Below are 25,665 nucleotides of genomic sequence, written 5' to 3'. Positions count from 1 at the left end.
CCCCTAACAAGGCCAAACCAGGATGGCTTTATCTCTCAACTATCAAATGAGAAATCCACTTCCAACAAAGAACCCTAGAGAGCCACCGCGCACCCTATCTTAGGTTATATGAAATGTTAGCAGAGGTTCCGAAGAACATTGTGCACCCCAACTGTCTTCATCCAGAACACCTAAGAAGCGCAGTACCAACGTTTCCTTAAAAACAAAAGTCTTTAAAAAAAAAAAAAAAAAAAAAAGCAACCGTAGTCAGGACAGGAAAAGGAAAACAGTATCTTTATTGTGTAATTCTAACAAACATTCACTGTGTGCACATTCCAGTAGAAAGAGACAAAGATCTTTGTTCAAAATAAGCTGAAACCAAATAGGTAAACAAACTCCATCATTGAATTCACAAAAGGAATGTAGTATTAGCCACTCAGTTGAGGGTGCAGGAAAAGACAAGTTAAATAACCGAAAGGAACTTCTACCCAAGCAGCTGATCTAGACGAGGCAGGCGTGGGCAAGGAGTGCCCCCTGCCATTCAGGAGTAAGACACTGGGTGTAAGGCAGGTGACTGGCACACCCCTGCTTCTTCAGCCTCCCTCCTAGACCACTCCCACAAATCCCAAAGCTGGCCAAATGTGAAGGAGCTCCCCGTTACTTTTGGGATATTTGGCAACTGAATCTCACAGCTTCAACCCTTCGGTTTCTTGTTGAGACAAGACATGTCTGAGTCCACTTCCCCTGGGGTAGGAGGCAATGAACATTTACGCTCCTTGCTTCAGTCATCTCAGGTCGACTTCAGCCGGACCGGCATCACTGGAAACAGAAGCATGAGTGCTGCATGTGATGACACACCTTGCTTGTAAATCACTTTCCACTGCTCGCCGTCGGCACTTAATGAGCACAAACCCTACACCGTGAGCCCGATGGCAACTGCTGGAAGAGCCAGCCAGCTCAAATGACAGCTCTGGACAGACTTGTCTCTGCTTAAGTAATCACACTAGGAGATATAGACAGTCCGTACACTGTGTGCTGTTGCTTTCTGTACATCACTCAGTGATGAAAACCAGCTCCCAGGGCTGGGTAGAAACTTCTAGAGAATGGGTGTTAACACATTTTATCTGGGTAGCACAAATCTCTATCTTTCACGTTCACCTGTCAGTACCTGTATATGTGGCAGCAGCTGGTCACCTCAAGAATAAACAACCAAATCTGCCCGCCCACAGGTCAGGAGGTGCTGTCAGTGGACAGGAACTGCCTCCTCTTGGTCTTAATGTTCTTTCATGACCCTCAAATGTCCAGGCTTCTTTGACAAGTTTAGACTTTTAAAAGTACACCTGTGCACATGTTGTGTTGCTTTGCTGTTTACAAAAAGCCTTGACAAACGTTCACCTAAAACCTACCTTTCCCCTAGCTGTTTATGTAGGCAACAGGATTACAACAAGTAGACCTGAACAGAATCTCATTATGTAGCTTTGGCTGGCTTGGAGCTTGCTCTGTAGACTAGGCTGACCTACAACCCAAGAGAACTGTCTGCTTCTGCCTCCCAAGTGCCGGGATTAAAGATTAAAAAAAAAAAAAAGCATCCTTTTTAATATAAAATGACATCACATTATCAGTAGTTCAAAAGAAGCCCTGGGTATTGACGGATTTCATGGATCACAAAGACAAAAGTATGAAAATCTTTTCCTTCTGGCTCTTGGGAAGAAAAGCTCAGCTATAAGAAGCTGGGAAAGACACAAATGTAAAATAGAAAAAAAACGGCTTTTGGTATTGATGTTTACTATAGAAATATCAAAACACCGATTCTACTTAAGAATACAGTTCTTTTATTTGGTGGAGTGGTTGTGACATGGTCTCTATGTAGCCTGACTGTCCTGGAACTTACTATGTGGACCAGACTGGCCTCAACTCATTCTGCAGCCTCTGTCTCTCCCACATTGGGATTAATGGTATGCACCACCAGGCCCAGCCGAAAATGCAGTTCTTTTAACATTTCCTACAAGCCAGATGTTTTTCACTAGGTGTCCCATCAGGTTTGGTGTTAGCTGGGACGCCCCTGTCCTGCACTCAATGTTCCTTTGTTCTTCCCTTCTACCCAGCATACTCCATGTGACTTTGCTATCCCAGCATGCGGGCCCCTGGCTCCCTGCACACAACCTTCCCTGCCTTCACCTGGAGATGCGCACCACATGCTGCTTTTGTTACAGACTAACTATGCTGTCAATCTATGACACAATATTACAGACATTTCTAAAGATGAACGGTTGATTAAGTCTTCATCTCTGACATATAAAAGTCACCTAGAAATCACTCTAAAATACCATATTCAAGTGTGTAAGGAAAAGGTTAATGTTATTTTTGATGAATTCTGAATTCATTCAACTGCTAAATCACAGGATATGAGTCCTGGACTGAACTTTTTAAAAAATAGTTTACATGGGCAGACTGGTTCACTGTGCAGTTTCCTGTCCTGTCAAGCCCCTGGCAAGCTGGAAGGGAGGCAGGAGGACACTTCCCAACATCTCTGGTCCTGCTGGAATCCCATGGTTTCCTGCTGGATGTGACACCAGCCCAGAAGCTCACTGGTAATGAACAAAGATGTGAAGAAAGATCATAGAAACTAAGAAACAGCTGGGTACTGTCAGGCACTGCCACAGGGAGAGAGAATACAGTCAGAGGTGCCAGGAAAATGCCTGGACCAATGAGAGAAGGAATTTTAAATGACTGCCTACTTTCCAGTGAAATTCATATCCAAGAGGAAAAAAAGCTTCCAGGTTTATCATTACCCTCAATAGAAAGTAGGACAAAACCACCACGTTGGAGCCATGGAGGTAAAACCCAGATGAAAACTGAAGTCTCTTTGCATGGTCTCCCAATCTGAAGGGGTATGCCAGACAATGATATTTATATCTAAGTTATTTTACTGAGATAAACATAAGTTCAAACTTGAGTCTTGTACTTTAAGACAAGGAATCAGAAATTTGCTAATCTGTAAAGAAAAACAGCAGAAAGGCCATTGTGAAGCCCACGGAAAGATAAGCACACACGCATCTTTCACCGGAAAAGACAGCCAGGGTGGAAGATGGTTAGAAACCAGTGTCAGACCAGAGAGCGCATGTTGGTCCCTTTTTAAACTGCTCTCCTGTATGTAGTGTTTGGTTCTCTTTGTAAAAGAGATTACTCTGAAGTCAGTCCTTCTTCAGCTTAGATTCCTAAGAAATCAAAGGGATGCACACTTTGTAAAGTATTTCCAGGAGAGGCGGGACTTAGAGACAGGAGGAGCCATCATCTACACTATCTGGAGGGGGCAGGGGTAGCTAGCCACTGTTGCTGTACTTTATTTTTAAAAATAACATCTGGGGTGTGTGTGTGTGCGTGCAAAGACCATAGCACACATGTGGAAGTCAGAGGACAACTTTTGGGAATTGGTTCTCTTTCTACACTGTGAGTACAGGGATTCAGACACAGGTCTCAGGCTTTGCGGCAATTGCTTTTATCCACTGAGCCATCTTGCTGGCCCCTTACTTCTAACAATCATAAATAAGATCATTTGGCAGCTGTGTTTGAAATAAGAGATACACAACTTCATGAACTAAATCCCTTATGATGAATGACAAAATTAAATCAGAATTAAAAAAATAAATTTACTTAAAAAGAAAAATGGGGAAAGATTCATAACCTGACTGCTGTTCCCTTAACTATGTCTACTGTGAATTCAAATTATGAGAAATCATGTACTGTCCCCAAAGGCCACGTCACTACAACATAGGAACTCTAAGTCATTGGTATCAACTCTTGAAGGGAAGGGAAGGAGTGGGAACCAATGAGAAGAAACCCTGGCGAGGACACAGCGTCAGCAGGTGCTTTGGGCGTCAGGCTCTGGCTGATGAAAGACTCTGGTCGTACACGGAAGGAGGATCGATATCTGGTCAACCATCTTGGCTCCAAGGGGAAAGAAAACAACAGCAGGATCCGAGGAGGGAGCACCCTGCAGCCTCCAAACAAGTCTCCTCCTCTCATCGCAGGAGCAGGTGCTCCGCACTTCAACGAGGCCTCCTCAGGAGGATTTGCTGTCGGCCCAGAAGTGACGATACAAGAAACCTATAAGAATAGCGCCCACGATGGGGACAATCCAATACGCCCAGGAACTGGAAAAGAAGGAAGAAAAAGCAGTATGTTAAGAATATTCTAAGCAAATAACTGAATCTTTTTTCAGCGCTTATGTTTAATATACATGAGACAGGGGTCTTGATTTTTCTCTTAATTTAATTGCTTGTATCATACAGTATTTGAAAGGAAAAACAAAGCCAAGTCTACATTTATTTGTGTATGTGCACACATGTGCCCAGGCGTGATGTATTTGTGGAGGTCAGAGGACAACATGTGGGAGTTGGTTCTCTCCTTCTAGCACATGAGAACTTAAACCATCAGTCTTGGCAGGTGTCTTTTCTTGTTAAGCTAACCTGCAGGGCCCTAAAGAGCCCCTTTCTAAAAAAAGATGCTAAAAATAAAAAGAATCTGACATGCAAGACATGGTTGTGTGTGCTTTTAATCCCAGCACTCTGGGGAGCAAAAGCATGTAAATCTATTGAGAGTTCAAGGCCACACAGTTGACACTTCTCAAAAAAAAAAATTTAAAAAAAGGATGTAGCTTAGTGGTAGAGGACTTTTTATCCATCTATCTTATCTATCATGCATAAAGCTCTGACTTTGAACCCTAGCACCATAACACATCAAAAACAGAATGCAGGGCTGGAGAGGTGGCTCAGCGGTTAAGAGCAGGGACTGCTCTTCTAGAGGTCCTGAGTTAAATTCCCAGCCACCACATGGTGGCTCCCAACCATCTGAAATGGGATCTGATGCCCTCTTCTGGTGTGTCTGAAGACAGCTACAGTATACTCATATAAATAATAAATAAATAAAACTTTAAAAAATAAAAAAGAAAAAGAAAAAAAAATCCACTGGCCAAAAACAGAATGAACAGTAAGCTGTCAAAACATACATACAAGCTGGACACAGTGGTACATGCCTACACGGTACAGCCTCTGGAGGCTGAGGCAGAATTGTTGCCACCTAAAGACTATCCTGGGCTACTCTGTAAGTGCCAGCCCAGCCCCAGCTATGTATGCATCAAGATGCTGTCAAGCAAGCAAACAAGAACAACAAAAAGGGAAACAGATACATATGTACACACAGCCCACAGTCACGGAATTTGGATACGGAGGCAGGAGGATCCAGAGTTTAAGGACTAGGAAATAGTTATTTAAAGTACTTGTTCAGGAAATTAATTGTGATCCCAGGACTCAAGTAAAAATTCAGGGTGCAGTGGCTATGCTTGAAACGTCAGTGCCAGGGAGTAAAGATGGGAAGATCCCATGCATTTGCCAGTCTAGCTGAGCTAGTATACCACAGGACAGCGAAAGGCCATGTCTCAAAGGAGACAGTGTTCCCAAGAATGCAGGCAAAGACACATGCACTTAAAAAAAGTTTATAGTCACTCTGGTGTTTCAAAAGATAAATAAGTCATATATACATACCATTCTAGGTGTTTTTATATAAACATTGTTATTTCTGGGTTATGGGGCTATAGCTATTAAATTTTGCCTTTGTGATTTTTCTAAAATAAATTATTATACTACAATATCAATTTTTATGTATATGGTGCAAGCATCAGGATCCCTTGAGGAAAATAATAATTCCATATAGATTTTTGTATTATCTACCCTATTACAAGTTTAGAAGCAATACTATCCATTCATAACCAATATTTCTCTTTTCTACCAAGGAAACATAACATAATCCTTGCATCCCAAGTAAGAAGCTGGTAATGGCAGTCAGGTGGCCAGACTCTCAATGTGCAGTTTTGTTTTGTTTAGGGTTTATTATTTATTTAAAGTCTGTGAGTGTTTTGCCTGTATGTATGTGTACCATGTGGGTTTGTGGTACCTTCAGAGGTCAAAAGAAGGCATCAGATACCCCTGGAACTGGAGTTATGGATGGCTGTGAGCTACCATGTGGGTGCTGGGAATTGAACTCAGGACCTCTGGAAGAGCACAAGCAGTCAGTGCTCTTAACCACTGAGCCATCTCTCCAGTCCCTTAAATCACTTCTTTACAGAGTTTACTAGCTCTGCCTGGCTTGGACTATGAGGCTTTTTATGACTCAAATGTCCTGGTTGCCCCTCAACTTAAGACATATTCAGTCTTAGTATGAAAAAGTTCCAAGCCAATAAAACAAGCTGAGATTGTTAACAAAAGTCCTTCCCTTTGCCTAACCATACTTACCATAATGTACATGGAAGGAGGGTGGCAAGCTACTCTCAACAAGTGAGATGGCAAGCAGGCAGCTCTGCTTAAAACGTGAATACGCATGCACAGCAGAAACTATGGAACATGGAAACTTCTACGCAATTGAGGCTTCCTGAAGAGGAACCACGAAAGAGTTGGGTCCAAAGATAGGACCCTCAAGGAAACACTGAAGAAAAATTCTTCCGACCAAGAGAGAATGGTTGCCACCAACTTTCCTTTTGCAGTGTTTGTCACTGTGAAGACCAACAGGAACTGCACTTCCAGTGCACTCAAGGAGACGGAGCACCAGTGACTAACTGTGTCAGACAACATTCTCTTCTCGGTGACATATCCAGGTTAACTTTGCAGATAACTGTGATTTGTTAAATTTTTATTGCTTAGTAATATTTTATTATATGACTTTACTAGAACTCATTATTGAATATATGAAATTTCCCCAATGTTTGAATGTCTTTTTGTCCTTGATTTGAGAAGACCTGGTAACTTCAGCAGGCATCAGCTAATCTGATACATATCATATCCCCCTGCCTCTGTCTCCCGAGTTCTGAGATTAAAGGTGTGTGTCACTGCACTTGAGGAAAACTTAAAACTTTTTATAATTTATTTAGTTTATGTGTATGGGTGTTTTGCCTGAATGCATGTGTGTGCACATAAGCTCCTGGTGCCCTCAAAGGTCAGAAGGTGTTGGATCCCCTAGAACTGCAATTACAGCTGGTTGGGATCTGTCAAGTAGATGCCAGAACTAAACCTGGATCCTCTACAAGAACAGCCCACATCCTTTACCACTGAGCCTTCTCTCCAGCCCCAGCTATAAACATTCATGTATCTATTTCCTTGTGGTTTTTCTTTTGAGCAATAGTCTTACTATGTTGCCAAGGGTGTTCTCAAAACTCCTGGGTCAAACAATCCTTTACAGCAACTGGAACCACAAGGCAGGCACACTATGCCCTGGTTTGTGATATGTTTCTATTACAAGACCCATAGAAGTGGAATTGGTAGGTCAAAAGTTATTCATATTGTCAGTTTTACTAGACACTGCCAAAGTGTTCTCAAAGTAAATGTTCCCATTAACAGCCCTAAGGTAGGATTTAGAGTCTTGGTAACTCACTTCTTAATAAGCAAGTCTCGGGTGTAGAAATAGTAGTTTTGCCCACCCGGGTGTGAAATAGACCCATGATTTTAATGATAAAGACATTAAATCTTTTCCATATGCTTGTATTTGTGTAAAGCATTTAAATGCAAATCTTTGTGCATATCCTATTGAGATATTTTAATTCTTTTTTTTTAAGATTTATTTATTTATTATATGTAAGTACACTGTAGATGTCTTCAGACACTCCAGAAGAAGGAGTCAGATCTTGTTACAGATGGTTGTAAGCCACCATGTGGTTGCTGGGATTTGAACTCTGGACCTTCGGAAGAGCAGTCGGGTGCTCTTATCCACTGAGCACCAGCCCTTTTTTTTTTTTTTTTTTTTTTTAAAGATTTATTTATTTTATTTATTACATGTAAGTACACTGTAGTTGTCTTCAGACACTCCAGAAGAGGGAGTCAGATCTCATCACGGATGGTTGTAAGCCACCATGTGGTTGCTGGGATTTGAACTCCGACCTTTGGAAGAGCAGTCGGGTGCTCTTACCCACTGAGCCATCTCACCAGCTATTTTAATTCTTTATGTACTTTGGATACTAGTTCTTTGAAAAACAACACTGATTCTTTGAAAATTTCATACACTCATATAATGTATTTGGTGATACCCTTCCACCACTGCCCTCCTCTGTCTCGGTCCAGGGCTTCAACCCTGTCTCCCTCTCAGCTTCACATCCTCTGTTTAAAAATAATTAATACCCTCCCCCTCCCCAAAACCAATTAGTGCTGCCCGTAACTGCACAAAATGCTTTGCTTTGGTTTTCCTTCTTAAAACTTTAGTTATATGGCACAAACCTTTAATCACAGCAATCTGGAGGTAGAGGCAGGAGGATCTCTGAGATTGGGGTCAGCCTGGTCTACAGAACTCCAGGGCAGCCAGGGCTACACAGAGAAACTTTGTCTCAAAACAAAACATTTATGTATATGTATATTTTGCCTGCATGTCTGTTGGTCTACCATGCATACCTAGTGCCCACAGAGACTAGAAGAGGGCATAAGACACTCCCTCCGCCACCCACCCATGTACCCCATGCTGAAGCTACCAGGTCCTCTAGAAAAACAGCCTGTGCTCTTCTTCATCGCTGAGCCATCTCTCCAGCCCCGAGACAAGTGTCTTTAGAAAGAACCTCTTGCCAAACATTATGTAGAGGATAAGGAAGACCACTAAGAGATACTGACCTTTGGCACGAATTGTTTTTTGAAGGATCCTGAAGAAGTCACATGTTCAAAATGATAAAAAGAAAGCATTAGTACAGTAACACGAGCCTTCTTGGCTATCTAGAGAAACTGTAGCCAGTAACAGAATTTCCTTCATGCGCTTTGACGCCTCCCTACTACCTCTAGGCAATGGGTAGAGACTTGGAATCTTTTACTTCTTTTTAACACTTTGGTATTTCTTAGTGGAGAGTCACTACTGAAAACATAGAAATGATGTCCATGTAAAAATATCAATAATAAAACTCTATTGAAATGGACTAATATTTTGAGTCACAATGACAGGCCTATTAACCAGGTTTACCACCAGCATAGCCATGATCACATTTTCTGAAAACATTTTTTTAAAAGATGTATTTATTTTATGTCTGAGTACACTGCAGCTGTCTTCAGACACACCAGAAGAGAGCATCGGATCCCATTACAGATGATTGAGAGCCACCATGTGGTTGCTGGGAATTGAACTCAGGACCTCTGAGCCCTCTCCCCAGCCCTTCTGAAAACATTTTAAAAGGCTCTCCAAAGTCTTCTCTTGCAAAACTATCAGCTGTCAATGCTCCTAGACCTGCAGACAGTGGCTTCCTGGCTTACAGAAATGACCCAGCTTACTCTTTGAAATTGAAACTAGGGACTTTGGGGATTATTTAACACTTCTTTTTTCTTTTTAAGTTTTACTTAATGTTGTATGTATAAGTGTTTGCCTGAATGTCTGCATGTAGAGCAGGAGACGGTGTTGGACACCCAGGAACTGGATGTAAATACTTGTAAACCTCTTTATCTATGGCTGCTGGGAATCAAGCCTGGGTCCTCTGCAGAGCAGGCAATGAGCCACCTCTCCGACCTGGGGTTATTAACAATGAGAGGGGAGGAGGAGGTAAAGGAAAAAGAATACCAAACGGTCCAGGGTAGCCTTAACCTCAAGATCCTACTGCTTTAACCTTCCCAGTGCTGAAATTCCATGTATATTATCACCATAGCTGTCTCCAAAATAATCTTGAAAATCAGATTTGAGGGATGGGGAGCTGACTTAGCAGGTAAGAGCGAGCACTGGCGCTCTTCCAGAGGATCTGGGTTCAATTCCCAGCACCCAGATAGCAGCTCCAACTCAAAGTGCAGTCCCACAGGAACCTGACGCCCTCTTCTGGTCTCCACAAGCACCAGCGTGGACATGATGCACAGAGAAGAAAGCTAACAAAACACTAAAACACAAAAACACAAGTAAAACATTGGGAATAAAAAGCAACAAATTACTGATCTCTGTGACAAGATGGATGAACCTTCAAAACATTACCTAGGCTAGTGAGAAGGGATAGACACAAAAGACCACCTGTTCTATAAGTCCCTCCCTGAGGACAGAGGAGTGACACAGAAAGCTGGGCAACAAGAATATGGCTACTAAGAGGCCTGTGGCTTCTTCGTGGAGTGATCAAGTTGTCCTAAAATTGATTATGCTTATTATCTTACAGTGACATCAACTGAAAACACTGCTAAGCAGATGAATACATACTTCAAGCCTGAAAACACACAGCTGGTACAGTTCAAATCTTTTCTACTGTTTTAACAACTGAAAGTTCTAAACATGTGCTAACTACAGTGAGCCTTGTGCTGCATCATCAGGAGAGAAAGCAGAGAGCTAAGCCTGCAATATGTGGATGGTAATCAATTCTAACAAATAAGAAATCATGGAAAATCATGGTTGGTTGGTTGGTTGGTTTTTAACTAAGTACCTTAAAGTACCCCTGGTTTTTTTTTTTTTAAAGATTTATTTATTATATGTAAGTACACTGTAGCTGTCTTCAGACACTCCAGAAGAGGGCGCCAGATCTCGTTATGGATGGTTGTTAGCCACCATGTGGTTGCTGGGATTTGAACTCTGGACCTTTGGAAGAGCAGTCGGGTGCTCTTACCCACTGAGCCATCTCACCAGCCCTGTTTTACAAGCAATTCATTTCTGGGACGGGGCAAGAAGAACTTGCACAGCACACTGGAGGAAGGAGAAGAGAGGTGTGCACTGCCCTCGGGACACCGACAGTACGTACATGCTTAGCTGCAGACTCCTTTTGAGTCAGACATAATAAGCGATACATAATAAGGGCACAGCCCCTGACAGTCAAGTCCTTCAGTCAGTTTAGAAAGAAGCCACCTAAGTTAAGTTTAATTTTGTTGTTCAATTCTTTCTTAATTTTATAAAACTAAAAAGAAAAATGGTAATTTTCTGCCAGTTCACACCGCTGTCCTCATTTCCATGTCAGAACGCTGACGAATCTACTGGGTACCTAAGTGACAATCTGACAAGCTATGGATGGGCACATCTGGCTGAGCCATACCAGATGTTACTGCTCTTCACTAAGGCTTTAGTAGTGAGAGGTCAGATCAGATCCTACACTCTTCCTGCAGAAACCCTACCACACAACCAGTGTGCATGCTTCTGTATTTCCCAAGAAGTACACTTGCAAACACAATTTCTCAGTTGGCTATGATTTTAGTCCAATATTGTCAATAATTAAAATTAACTGCTTAGCTGAGCATGGTGAACCAGGTCCTCTGAAAGAACAGCCAATGCTCTTAACCACTATGGTGTTTCTCCAATCCCAAGTCAACTTTTTCTAAAGCTGCCCATAAGTGAAGGTATGTGTGGTATCTTCCAGCTCAAGGCTAAGTCAGCTTCCTTGTCTGCAGAATGAAGATTCAGATGAACTGAATTCTAACACCACTATTCCAGCACAGCTTTCTGAATCAAGGCATCTTAGCAAGTCCTTTAAGATCAGCATTCCAAAGGGCAGGAGAGGAATCAACACTCTCTCACTCGTGGGGAGACTGTAGGAGCTCGCCACCCCCATGTCATCTCTTTCTCTTTCACTAGCTCCACAAGAGACTGTTTTCCCAGACATTTTTCTCTAGAAGCACTGTACACTGAATACTGACTTAATCTAAAAATAAGAATAAGAAAGGAACGTTAGTCTGGCAGCCATAGGCAGGGGTGCTGGGGTCAGTGAGGGAGGACTGCATGATGAACTTCTGTTTATAAGAAAATGTGAAAAAGAACACACACTTAAGGGAGGTGGTGCACTTCATCACCAGAACATAAAGGGAGGAAAGAGAAAGCCAGATTTATGATTATAAGGTATGACAGTAGACACAGGGTCTTTGGCTAATTGGAGATTATAATTAGGCTTTCAAAAGCATAAATAACTGATAACAAAATATTGAAGGAGCTTGCATTTAATTCCTAAGCTGGGCATTTGCTATTCCAAGAGGATTCCAAATATTTAAAACTTAAGCCTTAAGACATCTTCAACAAATCCAACAGTATGGTTTCCTCAGCGTTTTACTCGATGGTGTTCTGTGACCACTATCTTAAGAAAAACAAGTGGGTAACTTCTGATTTAAAATACTTATGGAAAGGATTTTCTTTCCCCCATCATATCATGGCCCTTATATCACAAGGTACCACTGTATGAATTTTATTAGGTGCATATTACTTAAAAAGTTAGAAGACTTAAGATTTAAACATTTTATAAATCCAGTTACATAATGTCGTGTAGTGTATAATCCTTGGAACAGACTTCTCATGAAATTCCAGCATACTAAAATATATCAGTTACTGCAAATTTTTTTCAATAAAAACTTCATGTTTTACTGTTGATTTTGAGTACACTATGTCTATATGAGTGTGTATGTATGAGTATGTATGTATATGTATGTATGAGTATGTATGTGTGAGTACAGAGCCCTGGGAAGCTGAAATAGGGTGTAGGTCCCTGGGAGTCACATATTGGTGCTGGAAATCAAACTTCAGTCCTCTGAAAGAACAGCACACACTCTTAACTGCTGAACCATCTCTCCGGTCCCACATAATTTTTCCAGATGAAAATACAGTTCAGTAATTACTGCCTCATAAAGTATATGACCCTATAGTTAGTGTAGTTGTATATAAAAATGTTTCCCTGTTGACAGAAAAAAATACAAAACAAGAAAAACTCCCTAATGTGATTTTCTAAATTCTCTTAAGAACAGCTATCGGATTCATATTGAGAAACTGTATCAAAATAAGAACAAAAAGAACCCCCTGTGATAATACATATAATTCATCACTGGGGAAAAAAGCCTGGGGGTATAATTCAGTTGGTGGGATGGCTGCCTAGCACATATGAAGGCCTGGGCTTGATCACCACATTAACCAGGTATGGCTGCCCACACAAGTGACCCCAGAGCTTCGGAGGTGGTGAAAGGAGAACCAAAAGGTCAGCATCCGTGAAGTGGTGAGCTTGAGGCCAGCCTGGCTGCATGAGATTGTGTCTCGAGGAAAAGCCCTCCCTCCCGAGGTGAGCATCCCTATTTGGACCGAAACGTGTGAGCAAGCAATTCTAGCTGGGAAGTGTGGGAGAGCACTGCCCGGCTTCTCATGCTCACTTTGTTTCTAGAACTTGGTGAGACATTAATGCCTGACACTGCTCAGAAAACAGCATTTTGTTTTTCAAGAGAGACTGGGCCAGAACATTTTATGCTTAATTCCCAAAGACCATAGCTGTCTGGAAAATCACATTACCAGAAAGAAGTCTTGATCAGTGGCAGTTACTATTGATCATTGCAAACTCCAGGAAGTTAGGTAGTTAAGACAGGAACAGCAAAGAACTGTTTTTATGTTTCTGAGGCAGGTTCTCATGTAGACCATGGTCTAGCTAAGGTGGTCTTGAAGTCCTGACTCTCTTATCCCCACCTACCAAGTACAAGTCTCTTTTTATTATTTTTTTATTTTTGAAGACAACAGTCTTACCATATGGCATCAGTGTACCCCAAAGAGTAGAATTATTTTTAATTCTAATTAGTTATTACCGACTAAAGCAGGTGCCATGGCACACCTTCTACCTCAGCACTTGGGAGGCAGAGGCTGGCAGATCTTAGTTCTAAGCCAGCCAAAGCTACAGAGAAAAATGAACTTGTCAGATCTACAAATTAAAAATCTTCAAAATGTTTATATTGTACTATGTCTGCCATCAACTGAGATACTATCAGTCTACAGTGAAACAAACAACGGTGAGCATTACCACTTACTACCTGCAACATGAAAAGCTGTTTCTAAAAGGATAGGGAAATGAAGGCTGGGCACAGTGGCCTATGCCTGTAACCCAGAGCTCCAGAAGGGAAGGCAGGAGGACTGGAAGTTCAAGGTCATCCTCAGCAGACACAGCAGACCCCAGTCTGGAACACTGACTTTCTCTGGGAAGAAGGCAGAGGCTGTCTGAGGGGGAGAAGTGGTGCAGAGAAGGACAGATTCGGAAACCCTGAAGCACAGAAAGGAAACTAAGGAATAAACGAGCTTCCCTCCCGTTCGGTAGGAAGTGTCTGTTTCAGCCTCTGTGACAAGTCAGATCACTTCTCAGCCTTTTGCTAACATCAAGCACGGAGACAAAGCTGAGGGAGCAAGAATTTCTTCCTGGAAAAGAAATCAGTTTGGATTATAATTCTATGAAGACCTGGTAGGTAGTCTTGAAATTTTTCCAAAAGGCTGTCTTTGCCTAATGTGTCTGGAGGGTAAGAGACGACCTGCTGGAAACAAACAACAGCCAGAAGGATCCTAATGGAGACAGGTCCCTGGGGAACAAGTAACTGGAGAAAAACAGGCTTGAAAGCACAGCTCTCTGTCCCTCCCTAACCTGGATGGGGCTATTCTACATTTCCACATCTAAGTCACCATGCTACTTGGTGCTCCGAGGAGGCTTTTCTATACTTCTTGCAGGGGGAAAAAAATCCAGGACCAATCAGTTTTATTTCAGCTGATCATTCTCTAATTGCTTGGCTTACAGAAGGCAGACAATGCTTGCACAGGAGCAAATTCAGTGTCCCCAGGTTTTTATCTGCAATTGGCAGGCAGACAGGCACGTCGGTCAGCAGAGGGTGTGCTGCCTGACTTCCTTCCTATCACCTGGACTCTTTAAAGTGCAAACCCAGGAGGCTGAAGAAGTGGTTAAGAGCACTGGCTACTCTTCCAGAGGACCAGGGTTCATTTCTCTGCACCTTCATGGCAGCCCTCAACTGTCTGTAGTTCCCGTTCACACCAATGTACAGAAAATAAAATTAAATAAATTATCTTTAAAAAAAAAAAAAAACTGCAAAGCTAGCTCGACTCCAGAGATTCTAAACAGAACTAGTAGAAACCCAGGAAAAGAACACTGGCGCAAGGACCAGAATTTCTGAAACACTGCAGTGGATTCCGCACAAACATTGTGCCTCCCGTATTAGCAATAAGAAAGTCAACAAGAGACAACTGATAGAGTTCTAGAGACCGTAACTGAACAGTGTCTTTCTCTTGCTTTAACATAAAGAGTGCGTTCATGATCGCCTTGGGAAACTGGGTGAGGGCTACTAGGTTCAAGGTGAGTCGCCTGTGAAAGCTTGAACTCAGGGTGGCATTTTCTAGAAATGTTCAATTAAGATCATATTAGCTCAAATTTTACCTTAATGTCACAAGAGGATTCAAGACTGAGTGAGGTAAGAGGAGGGAGAGGGAAAACCGTCAGTGCTCACAAACGTTTAAAGAGCCATTCCATCTCCTTAGTAACTTAACAGAGTGAGCAGTATAGAAAAGTTAATTATATATACACCCTGGATTTCAGGGCAACAGAAGGCCCACGCTGCCAAGCAAGCAGCCTCTTGAATTGAAAGAATTCTTGTGCCCAGGCCAATCTGAATTGCTGTGTCAAACCCGCTCATTATTTCCTGGCTCAATGAAGAATGAGAATCTAGAAGGAAGAGGGGGAGACTATTGTGTCCAGGATGAGCTAGGAGACACCCAGACTGCTATCCCTTTACTAAAGGGCACGGAACAACCTCTAAATGACAGAAGTCAAGGGAACCAGCCAAGAGCATGGGAGGTGCCACTGCCTGCTTATAGGAAGTAGAAAAGGCTTCCACGCTTTCCTCTTGGTCCGTAAGTGAGGCAAAGCACACTGGGGGTTTCCAACACCCCAATGCTACACTTGCTGTTCTGGCTGAACCAGTGAGTAAACTGGGAAGGTGTGGACAATCTGAGCACAGAGGATTTTAAAGTTTTGAGGAAATGAGGACAGAAAGAAAGACCTTTTTTTTTCTTTTCTTTTTTTTTTTGGTTTTTCAAGACAGGGTTTCTCTATATAGCCCTGGCTATCCTGGAACTCACTCTGTAGACCAGGCTGGCCTCGAACTCAGAAATCCGCCTGCCTCTGCCTCCCAAGTGCTGGGATTAAAGGCGTGCACCACCACCACCCAGCTAAGAAAGACCTTTATATTATAAAGAAGATATCTTGTAGAAAAAAAATTAATCAGAGTATCCATCACATGTTTTAAGTAAAAATAAGATGTCTTCTAAACTGAACCCATAAACTAATTTCTTTCAAAACCACAGTAAACACACTTTGGAGTCTCAATAAAAAAAAGCTTACAGAGCATTAATAAAGTGTTTCCTACTGGGCTGAAGAGCTGTCTCAGCCATTAAAGGCTGGGCTCACAACAGAAATGTTAAAATGATTCCTTCTGTCTAAGATTTCGCTTTTCCTTTTTTCCTGACAGGTGTAAAGTCCAAATTTCTTAAAAATAGAATTCTGGGAGCCAAGCAGGGCGACACAAACCTTTAATCCCAGCACTCAGGAGCCAGAGGCAGGGGAATCTCAAGGAATTTGAGGCTAGCCTGGTCTACAAGGCACAGGACAGTCAGGGCTGTTACACAGAGAAACTCTATCATGAAAAACAAAAACAAACAACAACAAAAACCCAGAATTTTTGTTTGGATAAAAGTGAAGATGAACTTGCAGAGATCCGGCTGTCTTCCCTCCCAAGCACTGGGACTGAAAGCATGGATCACATGCTCTGGCTCTTTTTATTTCATTTAGGTGAATGACTGTTCTGCCTATAGGAATGCCACTGTGCACAGTGTGTATGCAGGGTCAGCAGACGCCGGAAGAGGAGGTTGGATCCCTGGGACTAGAATTATAAACAATTCTGAGCTACCATACGGGTGCTAGGAATCAAACCCTGATCTTCTGGGAGAGCAAACTATATTCTTAACCACTGAGCAATCTCTCCAGAGAATTTTTTGTTGTTACCATTTTGGTTTTTTGCTTGTTTGTTCTTGTTTTGTTTGTTTTTGTTGTATGTGTGTGTGGTTTTGTTTTGTTTTGTTTGTTTTGTTTTGTTCTGTTTTGAGAGAAGGTTTCTCTGTATAACTCTGGCTATCCTGGAACTTACCCTGTAGACCAGGCTGGCCTCAAACTCAGAGATCTGCCTGCCTCTGCCTCCCTGAGTGCTGGAATTAAAGGTGTGTGCCAGCACCACCTGGTTTCTCCAGCCAATTTTAACTTCTCTTATTAAAATTATTTTTAAAAGCAATTTTACTCAAGTTAATAGAAATACTTGAAACACACAAGACAAAGTAGTGACTTCTTACCTTGTCATCACCTTTAGGTTTAAGGTCACTCTGTTTAAAAAGAGAGAGAAAAACAATATTCAAGATGCATCTAAATGAGGTCTAGCAATCTGTTAGCACCTTCAGAGATGTCAGGGTCTGAAGAAGGTGCCAAGTCCACCCTTTAGCACATCAGGATCCCCTATTAGAATGCTAAGCCCAAAGGACTTATAGATACATAATAAATAATGTTAGCAAGAAACTTGCAAGAAGACCCAAACCACTATTTTGGGGAACAGGTGTTATTAATTACAAGAATCAATCAATAAAAGACGAAAACCAGTTCCCTTGGCTTTTCAGATACTATGTACAACACAAGATGGCTTGATGATTCTGGGGAAAACCTGGCCTGAGAGCTAGGCTGAATGAATTCTTACTCTAAATAATTCATTCTTTCATCTTGCTAGTGGCTGTCAAGTAGTTTTCTCTGCATAAGCATCTGAGTGCTATAACAGTTCTTACCGGATGGACATCACCAATGTAGTACTGCTTTAGCATCTCCCTGGCATCAGGGGAGTGGCCGACATCTTCAAAGCTTTCAGTTGCATCAGCACCCGCTTGTTCCAGCAGAACCTCTTCCCCGCCAGGATGCTAGGAAGAAATAGCATTTGCTGAATAGAGGGCTCTCTGAAAAGCAAACTCAAGTTTTTTCTTTCCATCCCCTTTCTTCCTTTAGTGGAACAAATTGTGTTCCACTTTTGAGGGTGTATCAGGAAGGATACAGCATCATTTTCTACAATATTCTGGCACAGACTGCATAATATGCATATTAACTGATTTCCTTTGTTGACATTAAAACTGCAACAAAACTCACAAGTGAGAACTCCAGAATTTCTGGAACTCTTTATTCTACTCTTGAATTTTTTCTTTCTTCCTCCTCCTTCCCTCCACTTACTCCTTTTTGGAGATGGGGGTCTCATGTGGTACAGCTGGTCTGAAATGTATAGCCCAAGAGAGCTTAAACACCATATCTTCCTGTCCCCTTGGACTGCAGGTGTGGACCACCATGTCCACATTACTGAGGTGCTGGGGACCGAACCCAGGGCCTCATGCATGGCAGGCAGGGACTCTCCCAGCTGAGCTAGGCTTTTGCCCATTCCCTTTCTCTCTTCTTTCTTTTGAAAACACTTACCTACTCTCTTGTGTATATGTGTGCACGTGCATTAATCCCTCCTGCCTCAGCTTCTGGATGGTTAATCTCGAAAGTTTTTTGTAAACTTAAAACTCTTTTCTTTCTCTTCTTTTCTTTTCTTTTTCTTTTGGTTTTGAGACAAGGTTTTTTTCTCTGTGTATCCTTGACTGTCCTGGAAGTGGCTCTGTAGACCAGGCTGAACTCAAATTCACGGAGATCTACCTGCTCTGCCTCCTCAAGTGCTGGGATCACAGGCATGTGCCACCTTCACCCAGCTTAAAATTGTTTTTAAATTAAAAAAAAAAAAATGAGAGAGCCCAACAACCTGATTTTGATCCCTGAAACCTATGAATAGAACCAACTTCCAAAAGTTGTCCTGACTTCCCTCCACTCTCTGGAGCAGTTTCATACACATGTGCACACAGAGAAACTAATAAATAAAGTTAATTTTTTAAAAGTTGGCACCTGCTAGGCATGATAACAGATACCTTTTAGCCCAGCACATGGAAGGTAAAAGCAAACAGATCTCTGAGTTCCAGGCCAGCCTGGCAATCAGAGAGAGTTCTAAGGCCATCCAGGGCTGCAAGAAAGGCCCTGTCTATAAACAGACAGACAGACAAAAAGTAGATACATGAAAATGCCAAGGGGGGCTGCAGAGGCTGCACCAAGTGAACACTGTGTCTTCTGAAACTGTATTCACCGAGTATTCCCTATTTAAAAACTTTTATTTTCTAAACTAACACACAGCAGTCCCTGACTTCAATACTCAGCAAACATTTGCTTATTAGCAAATTTAGAATTTTCATTAGCACACCCAAGCCTATGTTTCTGAAATACTCATGTCTTTTTAATTAGTTACTTTTTATAACAACCACTTAAAAAGCATTATTATTTTAAAGATTAATTCAAGAGAAATGCAAACCTTTCCAAGTCACCTACCCATCATAGCCACTTACTCATCAGCTCCCTGAGGATCAGAGCAGCTGCTATTTTAGTCTCCTAAAAGGTCTCCACCCAGGAGAGCCCAGCGTTTAACCATGCTATTTTAGTGCAGGAGTGAGACTGTCACGATTCAGGTGTTTCGTCTTGAGAGAAAATGAAGTCACTGCATAGGGAACTACATCCCAATTTGCTCTATGTCTAAACTATGGAAAATATTTCCCCTTTATCCTATCCCAACAAACAGGCTTTCCTAGTCAGAGGATAAGCCAAGCCTGGTGGCACAGGCCCTATAATCCCAGCGTCACAAGAGATTGAGGCAGGGCATCCCAAACTCAAGCCAGTTGGGGCAACTTTGTCAGCTCCTGCATCAAAATGAAAAGCAAGCTGGACGTGGTGACGCACACCTTTAGTTCCCAGCACTCAGGAGACAGAGGCAGAGGAAGGTGAACGTCTGTGAAGACTTAAGAGCTGCCCTTACCACTGAGTAAAACTGGGAGGGAGAGAAGTGGTCCTCCCAAGGGAACACACTAGTTGGCTATCTACTGCCAAATGGTCAGCCTTAAAAACATACATACATACATACATACATACATACATACACACATACACACATACATACAAACAGGCAGGAAACACCACATAGATTTGACAGGTTGTTTTAAAGAATATATATGAATATACAAGTACATATGTGCCTATAATAACGATTGATTTAAAACAAAAAAGGCCAAAAATATGAAGGAGAGCAGGAACGGGTATTTGAGAGGATTTGGAGAACTATTGTACTTAAAATCCAATCTCAAAAATTAACAACCATGTATTTTTTAAAAATAAATAAAATATGATTTTTTTTTTTTAAGTTGCCAGGCTGGAGAGATGGAAAGCGGTTAAGAGCGCTGACCGCTCTCTCAGAGGTCCTGAGTTCGATTCCCACCAACTACATGGTGGCTCACAACCATCTGTAATGGGATCTGATGCACGTTTCTTGTGTATATCTGAAGACAGCTACAGTGAACTCATATAAATAAAAAAATAAATCTAAAAAAAAAAAAAGAGAGAGAGAGAGCATTAAAAAAAAAGTTGCCTTTAACCTGGTAACTATTGAGCAGGGCGTGGTGGCCTTTAATCCCAGCACTCGGAAGGCAGAGGCAGGCGGATTCCTGAGTTCGAGGCCAGCCTGGTCTACAGAGTGAGTTCCAGGACAGCCAGGGCTACACAGAGAAACCCTGTCTTGAAGAAAAAGAAAAACAAAAACAAAAACAAAACAAAACACCTAGTAACTACGTTCAAAAGAGTCTTTCTAAATAAAAGGGAAGCTGTGTAATACATGGACATGCAACAGGACCATTCTTTCCTGAGCTTAAAAACTAGAAAGTAGAGGACAAAATAAATGTGTGGCTGGTAATTCACAAGGAAAAAGCCAACCTAGAAAGGTTTTAGGGGGCTCAGCAGTTTAGTGGGCTCTTACAGAGGACCCAGGTTCAGTTCCCAGCCCCCACATGTTAATTCCCAACTATCTGTAACTCCAATTACAGGGAACCCAATACCTTCCGCAGGCACCAAAGCACACATAGGTGAAGGCAAAACACTGACATTTCATCTATATAAAATAAATAAATAAATAACAATAAAAAATTATTTCATGTAAAAAAAACCTTTTTTGAGGGGGTGGGAATTGAGACAGGATCTCACTATGTAGTCTGACTGTCTATGAACTCACTATTCAGTCCTTGAACTCACAGAGATCCACCTGCCTCTGACTCCCAAGTGCTCCAGTTTAAAAAAAAAAAATCTTTAAAGAAATATTTTAGGGCAGAGAGATGGCTCAGTGAATATATGCATGAAAACCAGAAGTCATATAAATGCCAGGTGGCCATGGCAGCTCCCTGTAATTCTAGAGCTCGGAAGGTAGAGATAAGGGATCATTGGAGCAAGGTGGCTAGCTACATCAGCCGTATCGGTGAGCTCCGAATTCAGCTGAGAGATCCTGCCTCAAACTAAAGAAGACTGGCAAGGTCAACTTCAGCCTCCACACACACGTCTACACAGAGAGCACACGCAAACATATCCACCCACATCACACACATAAATTTTAAAACATGATACTGAACATATCAAATCCCCAGAAAGATCACTGCTGCCACAAGTGAGCTATCACTCGGCTGAACTAAAGGCCGACTTCCTCTGCCGAAGCTGGTTTACGCAATGGTGTAAATGAAGGGCAATGGCTGCAGACACAGACATGAGTGAGCTGCCCTGGGATACTTACTCTACCTGTATTAAATGTCCCAGAGAAGTGACAGAGTGACATTTCTGTCAAGAAGTAGGTGAGATGGTTTATCCAGGACAGCACTTGATGTGCAAACCTGACAAACTGAGTTTAATCCCCAGAACTCAGGGTGAAAAGAGTAAGCCAACCAGAAATATGTATGCATAAATATCTTAAAATACATGCAGATGTGTTACAGATCAAACTAGAAAAGCAGTGCAAACTATGAAATAGAATTAATTGAGGCGAGGGAAAGATAAGAGGAAAAAAATGGGTGACAGCTTATTTGGTTTTTGTTTTGTTTTGAGATAGGGTCTCACTATGTAGCCCTCTCTCCGGCTGTCCTGGAATTCACAATAGACTAGGCTGGCCTCAAACTCACAAGAGATCCACCCACCACTGCCTCTCCAGTGCCGACATTAGCATGGAGCACCACGCCTCACTTGTAAAGGCTTACTGGATTGATGGTTAAGGTTCTAACTCTTTTTTTTTTTTTTTGGTTTTTTGAGACAGGGTTTCTCTGTATAGCCCTGGCTGTCCTGGAACTCACTTTGTAGACCAGGCTGGCCTCGAACTCAGAAATCCGCCTGCCTCTGCCTCCCAAGTGCTGGGATTAAAGGTGTGCGCCACCTTTTGTATCACTGGATCAAAAAAAGTAACAGAATATCAAGGGGGAAGAGACTTCTTTTGGGTGGATTTCAGAGGATTTCTGCTCCATGCAGAAAGGCATGGTGGCAGGAAGAGGGGACACTGAGAGCAGGACTAAAACCCGCAGTTGGTGCAAAAAGTTGGTTCAAAAGGTCAGCTCCCAGTGACCTACTTTTGTCAACTTAGGCCCCACCTCCTAAAAGATCCACAGCCTCTCAAAATATTGTCAGCCTTTGGCAGACAAGTGGTAGTAAGTCCGAAGGGGGCATTTCTAAGTCAATGCATAATAACTAAGATGTATATAGGAGTGCATAAAAGGAGTGCTTTATAACAGTATATTATGCAAAATCTAGACATCAGCACAGCAGTCACTTTGGGGATTGGGAGGGGAACTAATTAGGAAGAAACTCCAGAACTTGGAACACAATTTCACAGATGTACAAACTTAGGAAAAACTCACTAAGCATGCTTTCAGGCTTTGTGCATTCTTGTGTTACAGTTTTTTAAAATATGTCTTCAGAACTATGCAGCTGACATCAGAGAAGAGGAAACACCTGGATGTGTTTACTGACTGGACACAGGCAGGAAGGTTTGAATGTTTCTCACTGCACAGCACTTTCTTCAAGCAGCATTTTAGATGGAAGCACAACATATGCACTCACGTACAAGTGAAGAGTGTTCAGCAACCTTCAAGAATCAATCTAAAAACCATCCACACATATAAATGGACAAATGACAAATGACAAATCAGCACCACCAGTAGCAGGCACAAGGTGGTCCCTAATGGCAGTGTCATAGGACTTTGAGAGCTGCCTGTAGCCTGCCAGGACTTAAAAATGCGCTGCTGTGCTATCCTCAGAGGTCAGATAAGGAAAGGAGACTTGAGAACAGTTCACAAGGTGTGCCACTCCACCCCGCTCCAAGGCTGCAAGTCCTATGGTAGCTGAGAGTACATTCTAGACCTAGCCCAAAGTCAGGAGAGATGGACCAAGTTCAACTGTAGCCCAAACAGTTCCCGTCTGCCAGTGTTTGTGCTGGTTAATGTTCAGTGTCAATTTACCAAGATTTAGACTCACCTAGAAAACACAGCCCTAGATGTGTCTGTGAGGATGGTTCTAGAATGTTCCTAAGAAAGGCCTTGAATGTGGGAGACTGCAAACACGTGACCAGTCGTCACACTTTCCCTGCCATGGTGGCAGGTTCCCTCAAACTGTGAGTCAAGATAAATCCCTCCATAATGTCAACTATTTGTCACAGCAAGAAAAAAGTCACTAATACAGAAGTGATAAACACTGTCTTGGCTACAATAGTAAGAAATTGAAAGCTAGCCAGGCATGGTGGCGCACGCCTTTAATCCCAGCACTTGGGAGGCAGAGGCAGGCAGATCTCTGAGTTGGAGGCCAGTCCGGTCTACAGAGTGAGTTCCAGGACAGCCAAGGCTATACAGAGAAACCCTGTCTCAAAAACAAACAAACAAACAAACAAAAAAGAAATCGAAAGCTAGACATAGTGGCGCGTGACTGCAAACCCAGCACTCGGAGGCAGAGATAAAATCATCAGGAATAAGACTGAACTCAGGGCTGGAAAGATGGCTCAGCAATTAAGACTATGTGCTGTTCTTGAAAGGGCCAGAGTTCAGTTCCCAGCACCTTATTGTACAGCTCAAAACCTCCTGTAACTCTATCTCCAGGGGGTTCTGGAATCTGCAGACACCGTACTCACACATGTACATATCTACACACAGACACATACATATACACATAATAAAGAGATAAAAGTTCTTAAAGATACTATCAGACAAGTTCAGATGAAGTAACTTACACACAGTGTCTCTGCCCTACTCCCCAACTAAGGGCAGAAAGGAAATAAATCTAAAACGCTGCCATGTAAAGGCATGGGAGGCAGTCACTGAGCTGATACTGAAGGAGGGGCCCAGCACACAACAAGACATTTGCATTATGGTGGGGCTTGTTTTCCACAGCCTCTTCTAACGCTTCTACAACCAGAGTCCAAAACCAGGAGTGGAGCTAATGACGCGGTTAGTGCGTAGGAATCTTCAGGAGGCCGCCACATCTATGCAGCACCCTGCCTGCTGTACTTTCTTTTCTTTAATGTATATGGGTGCTGTGCCTGCATACGTCTATGCATCATAACGCGTGTGGAGTAGAGTTACAATGGCTGTAAGCTGCCATCTAGGAACCAAACTCAGGTTTTCTGAAAGACAGCAGATGCTGCTGAGCCATCTCTCCAGCCTACTGCTGTATTTCTTTTCTCATAGAAACTTTCATTTTTCTTCACACACACACACATTCTACTTATTTTGTGTGTGTATGTGTACACCTCACATCACTTGTGTGGAAGTCCAAGGACAACTTGCAAGAGTCAGTTCTCTTTTACCACATGGACTCTGGAAACTGAACGCAAGCTTTGCAGCAAGCACACTCACCCAACGTCCATTGTCCTTGTACTTCAGAAGAGAAGGAAAGGCAGGCGAGTGGGAAGAGAGAAAAAGAGGACTAGGGATGACTGCTCCTAGTGAGAGGTTACAGTTAGCGAGAGTTCAGAGGCAGAATGCCTATATTGTAAGGACACGACCCTAGGCTTAATCCCAACACCACATGCATGCCACCCCATGCACATACTCCAAGGAAAAACTGAAAGAATCCACATGTCACTAACAGTGTAAAATGCATCAAATTTACAAAAATAATTTAATTTAAAAGAAAACTTTAACAATCTAAGTATAACAACATTTTACTCTGCTTGCTTCTAAAACAGTTCCACCATGGCAAAGCATGGGACTGCTTTTAAAAACAAATCACTACATTAGCTAAAAATACAAAATAAGCCAAGTTTCTATGCTCCCAAATCAGGAAGAAATGTGTTTGTTTTGTTTATTTTAAGATGGCGTCTATTTTGTAGCCCTGGCTGTCCTAGAAATCACTGTGTGGTCCAGGCTGGGATTAAAGGTGTGTGTCACCATGCCCTAGTTTCTGTTTGTTTGTTTGTTTGTTTTTGGTTTTGTTTTTAAAATGATCAATGAGGATGAGAAAATTCTCAGTTAGTAAAGAGCTTTTCTCACGGTAGAGAGACCTGAGTCTTAATGTACTCAGACTAATGACCTGAGTTCACTCCCCGTGAGCCACATGACAGAGGGAGAGAACAAGATCAGAGTCCTAAAAGTTGTCTACCGACTTCCTCACGCGTTAGGACATACACATGTGTACACACTCACACTTTGAATGAATGTTTAATCCTAAGAAAAATTTTTTTAAAAAATAAAATGTATCAATGTATCAGATCACATTAATTAAAAGAAGGGACAAACAACTCAGTCATCTCAGTGACAGAGGGCAGCATTTGACCAAGTTCAGCACCCTGACAGACACTCTCAAAAACTAGAGACAGGGAAAGTTCAGCACCCTGACACTCTCAAAAACTAGAGACAGGGAAAGTTCAGCACCCTGACACTCTCAAAAACCAGAGACAGGGGAATTTCAGCACCCTGACACTCTCAAAAACTAGAGACAGGGGAATTTCAGCACCCTGACACTCTCAAAAACTAGAGACAGGGGAA

At 42.2% G+C, this 25,665-nt stretch overlaps 1 protein-coding gene across 2 annotated transcripts in view; it reads right to left on the bottom strand.

Annotated features, from left to right (window-relative positions):
* Positions 1–246: 246 nt before the first annotated feature.
* LOC110299743 (cytochrome b5 type B) overlaps positions 247–25,665 on the bottom strand; it is a 37,883-nt gene continuing 12,464 nt past the window's right edge. Inside the window, exons 2-5 of one of the 2 annotated variants that reach the window (XM_021169543.2) lie at positions 17,560–17,688; positions 17,080–17,109; positions 8,622–8,650; positions 247–4,133 (exon numbers count right to left, since the gene is read on the bottom strand). In XM_021169543.2, the coding sequence (XP_021025202.1) occupies positions 4,043–4,133; positions 8,622–8,650; positions 17,080–17,109; positions 17,560–17,688 (279 nt within the window). In that variant the 3' untranslated portion in view covers positions 247–4,042. The remainder of the gene's footprint in view (positions 4,134–8,621; positions 8,651–17,079; positions 17,110–17,559; positions 17,689–25,665) is intronic. The other variant, XM_029480491.1, reaches the window with a different exon arrangement.

The sequence above is a fragment of the Mus caroli genome, chromosome 8 (genome assembly GCF_900094665.2).
Source record: "Mus caroli chromosome 8, CAROLI_EIJ_v1.1, whole genome shotgun sequence".
Classification (NCBI taxonomy): Eukaryota; Metazoa; Chordata; class Mammalia; order Rodentia; family Muridae; genus Mus; species Mus caroli.
Note: the sequence above shows the minus strand (reverse complement) of the source record. Positions and strands in the feature narration are given on the sequence as shown.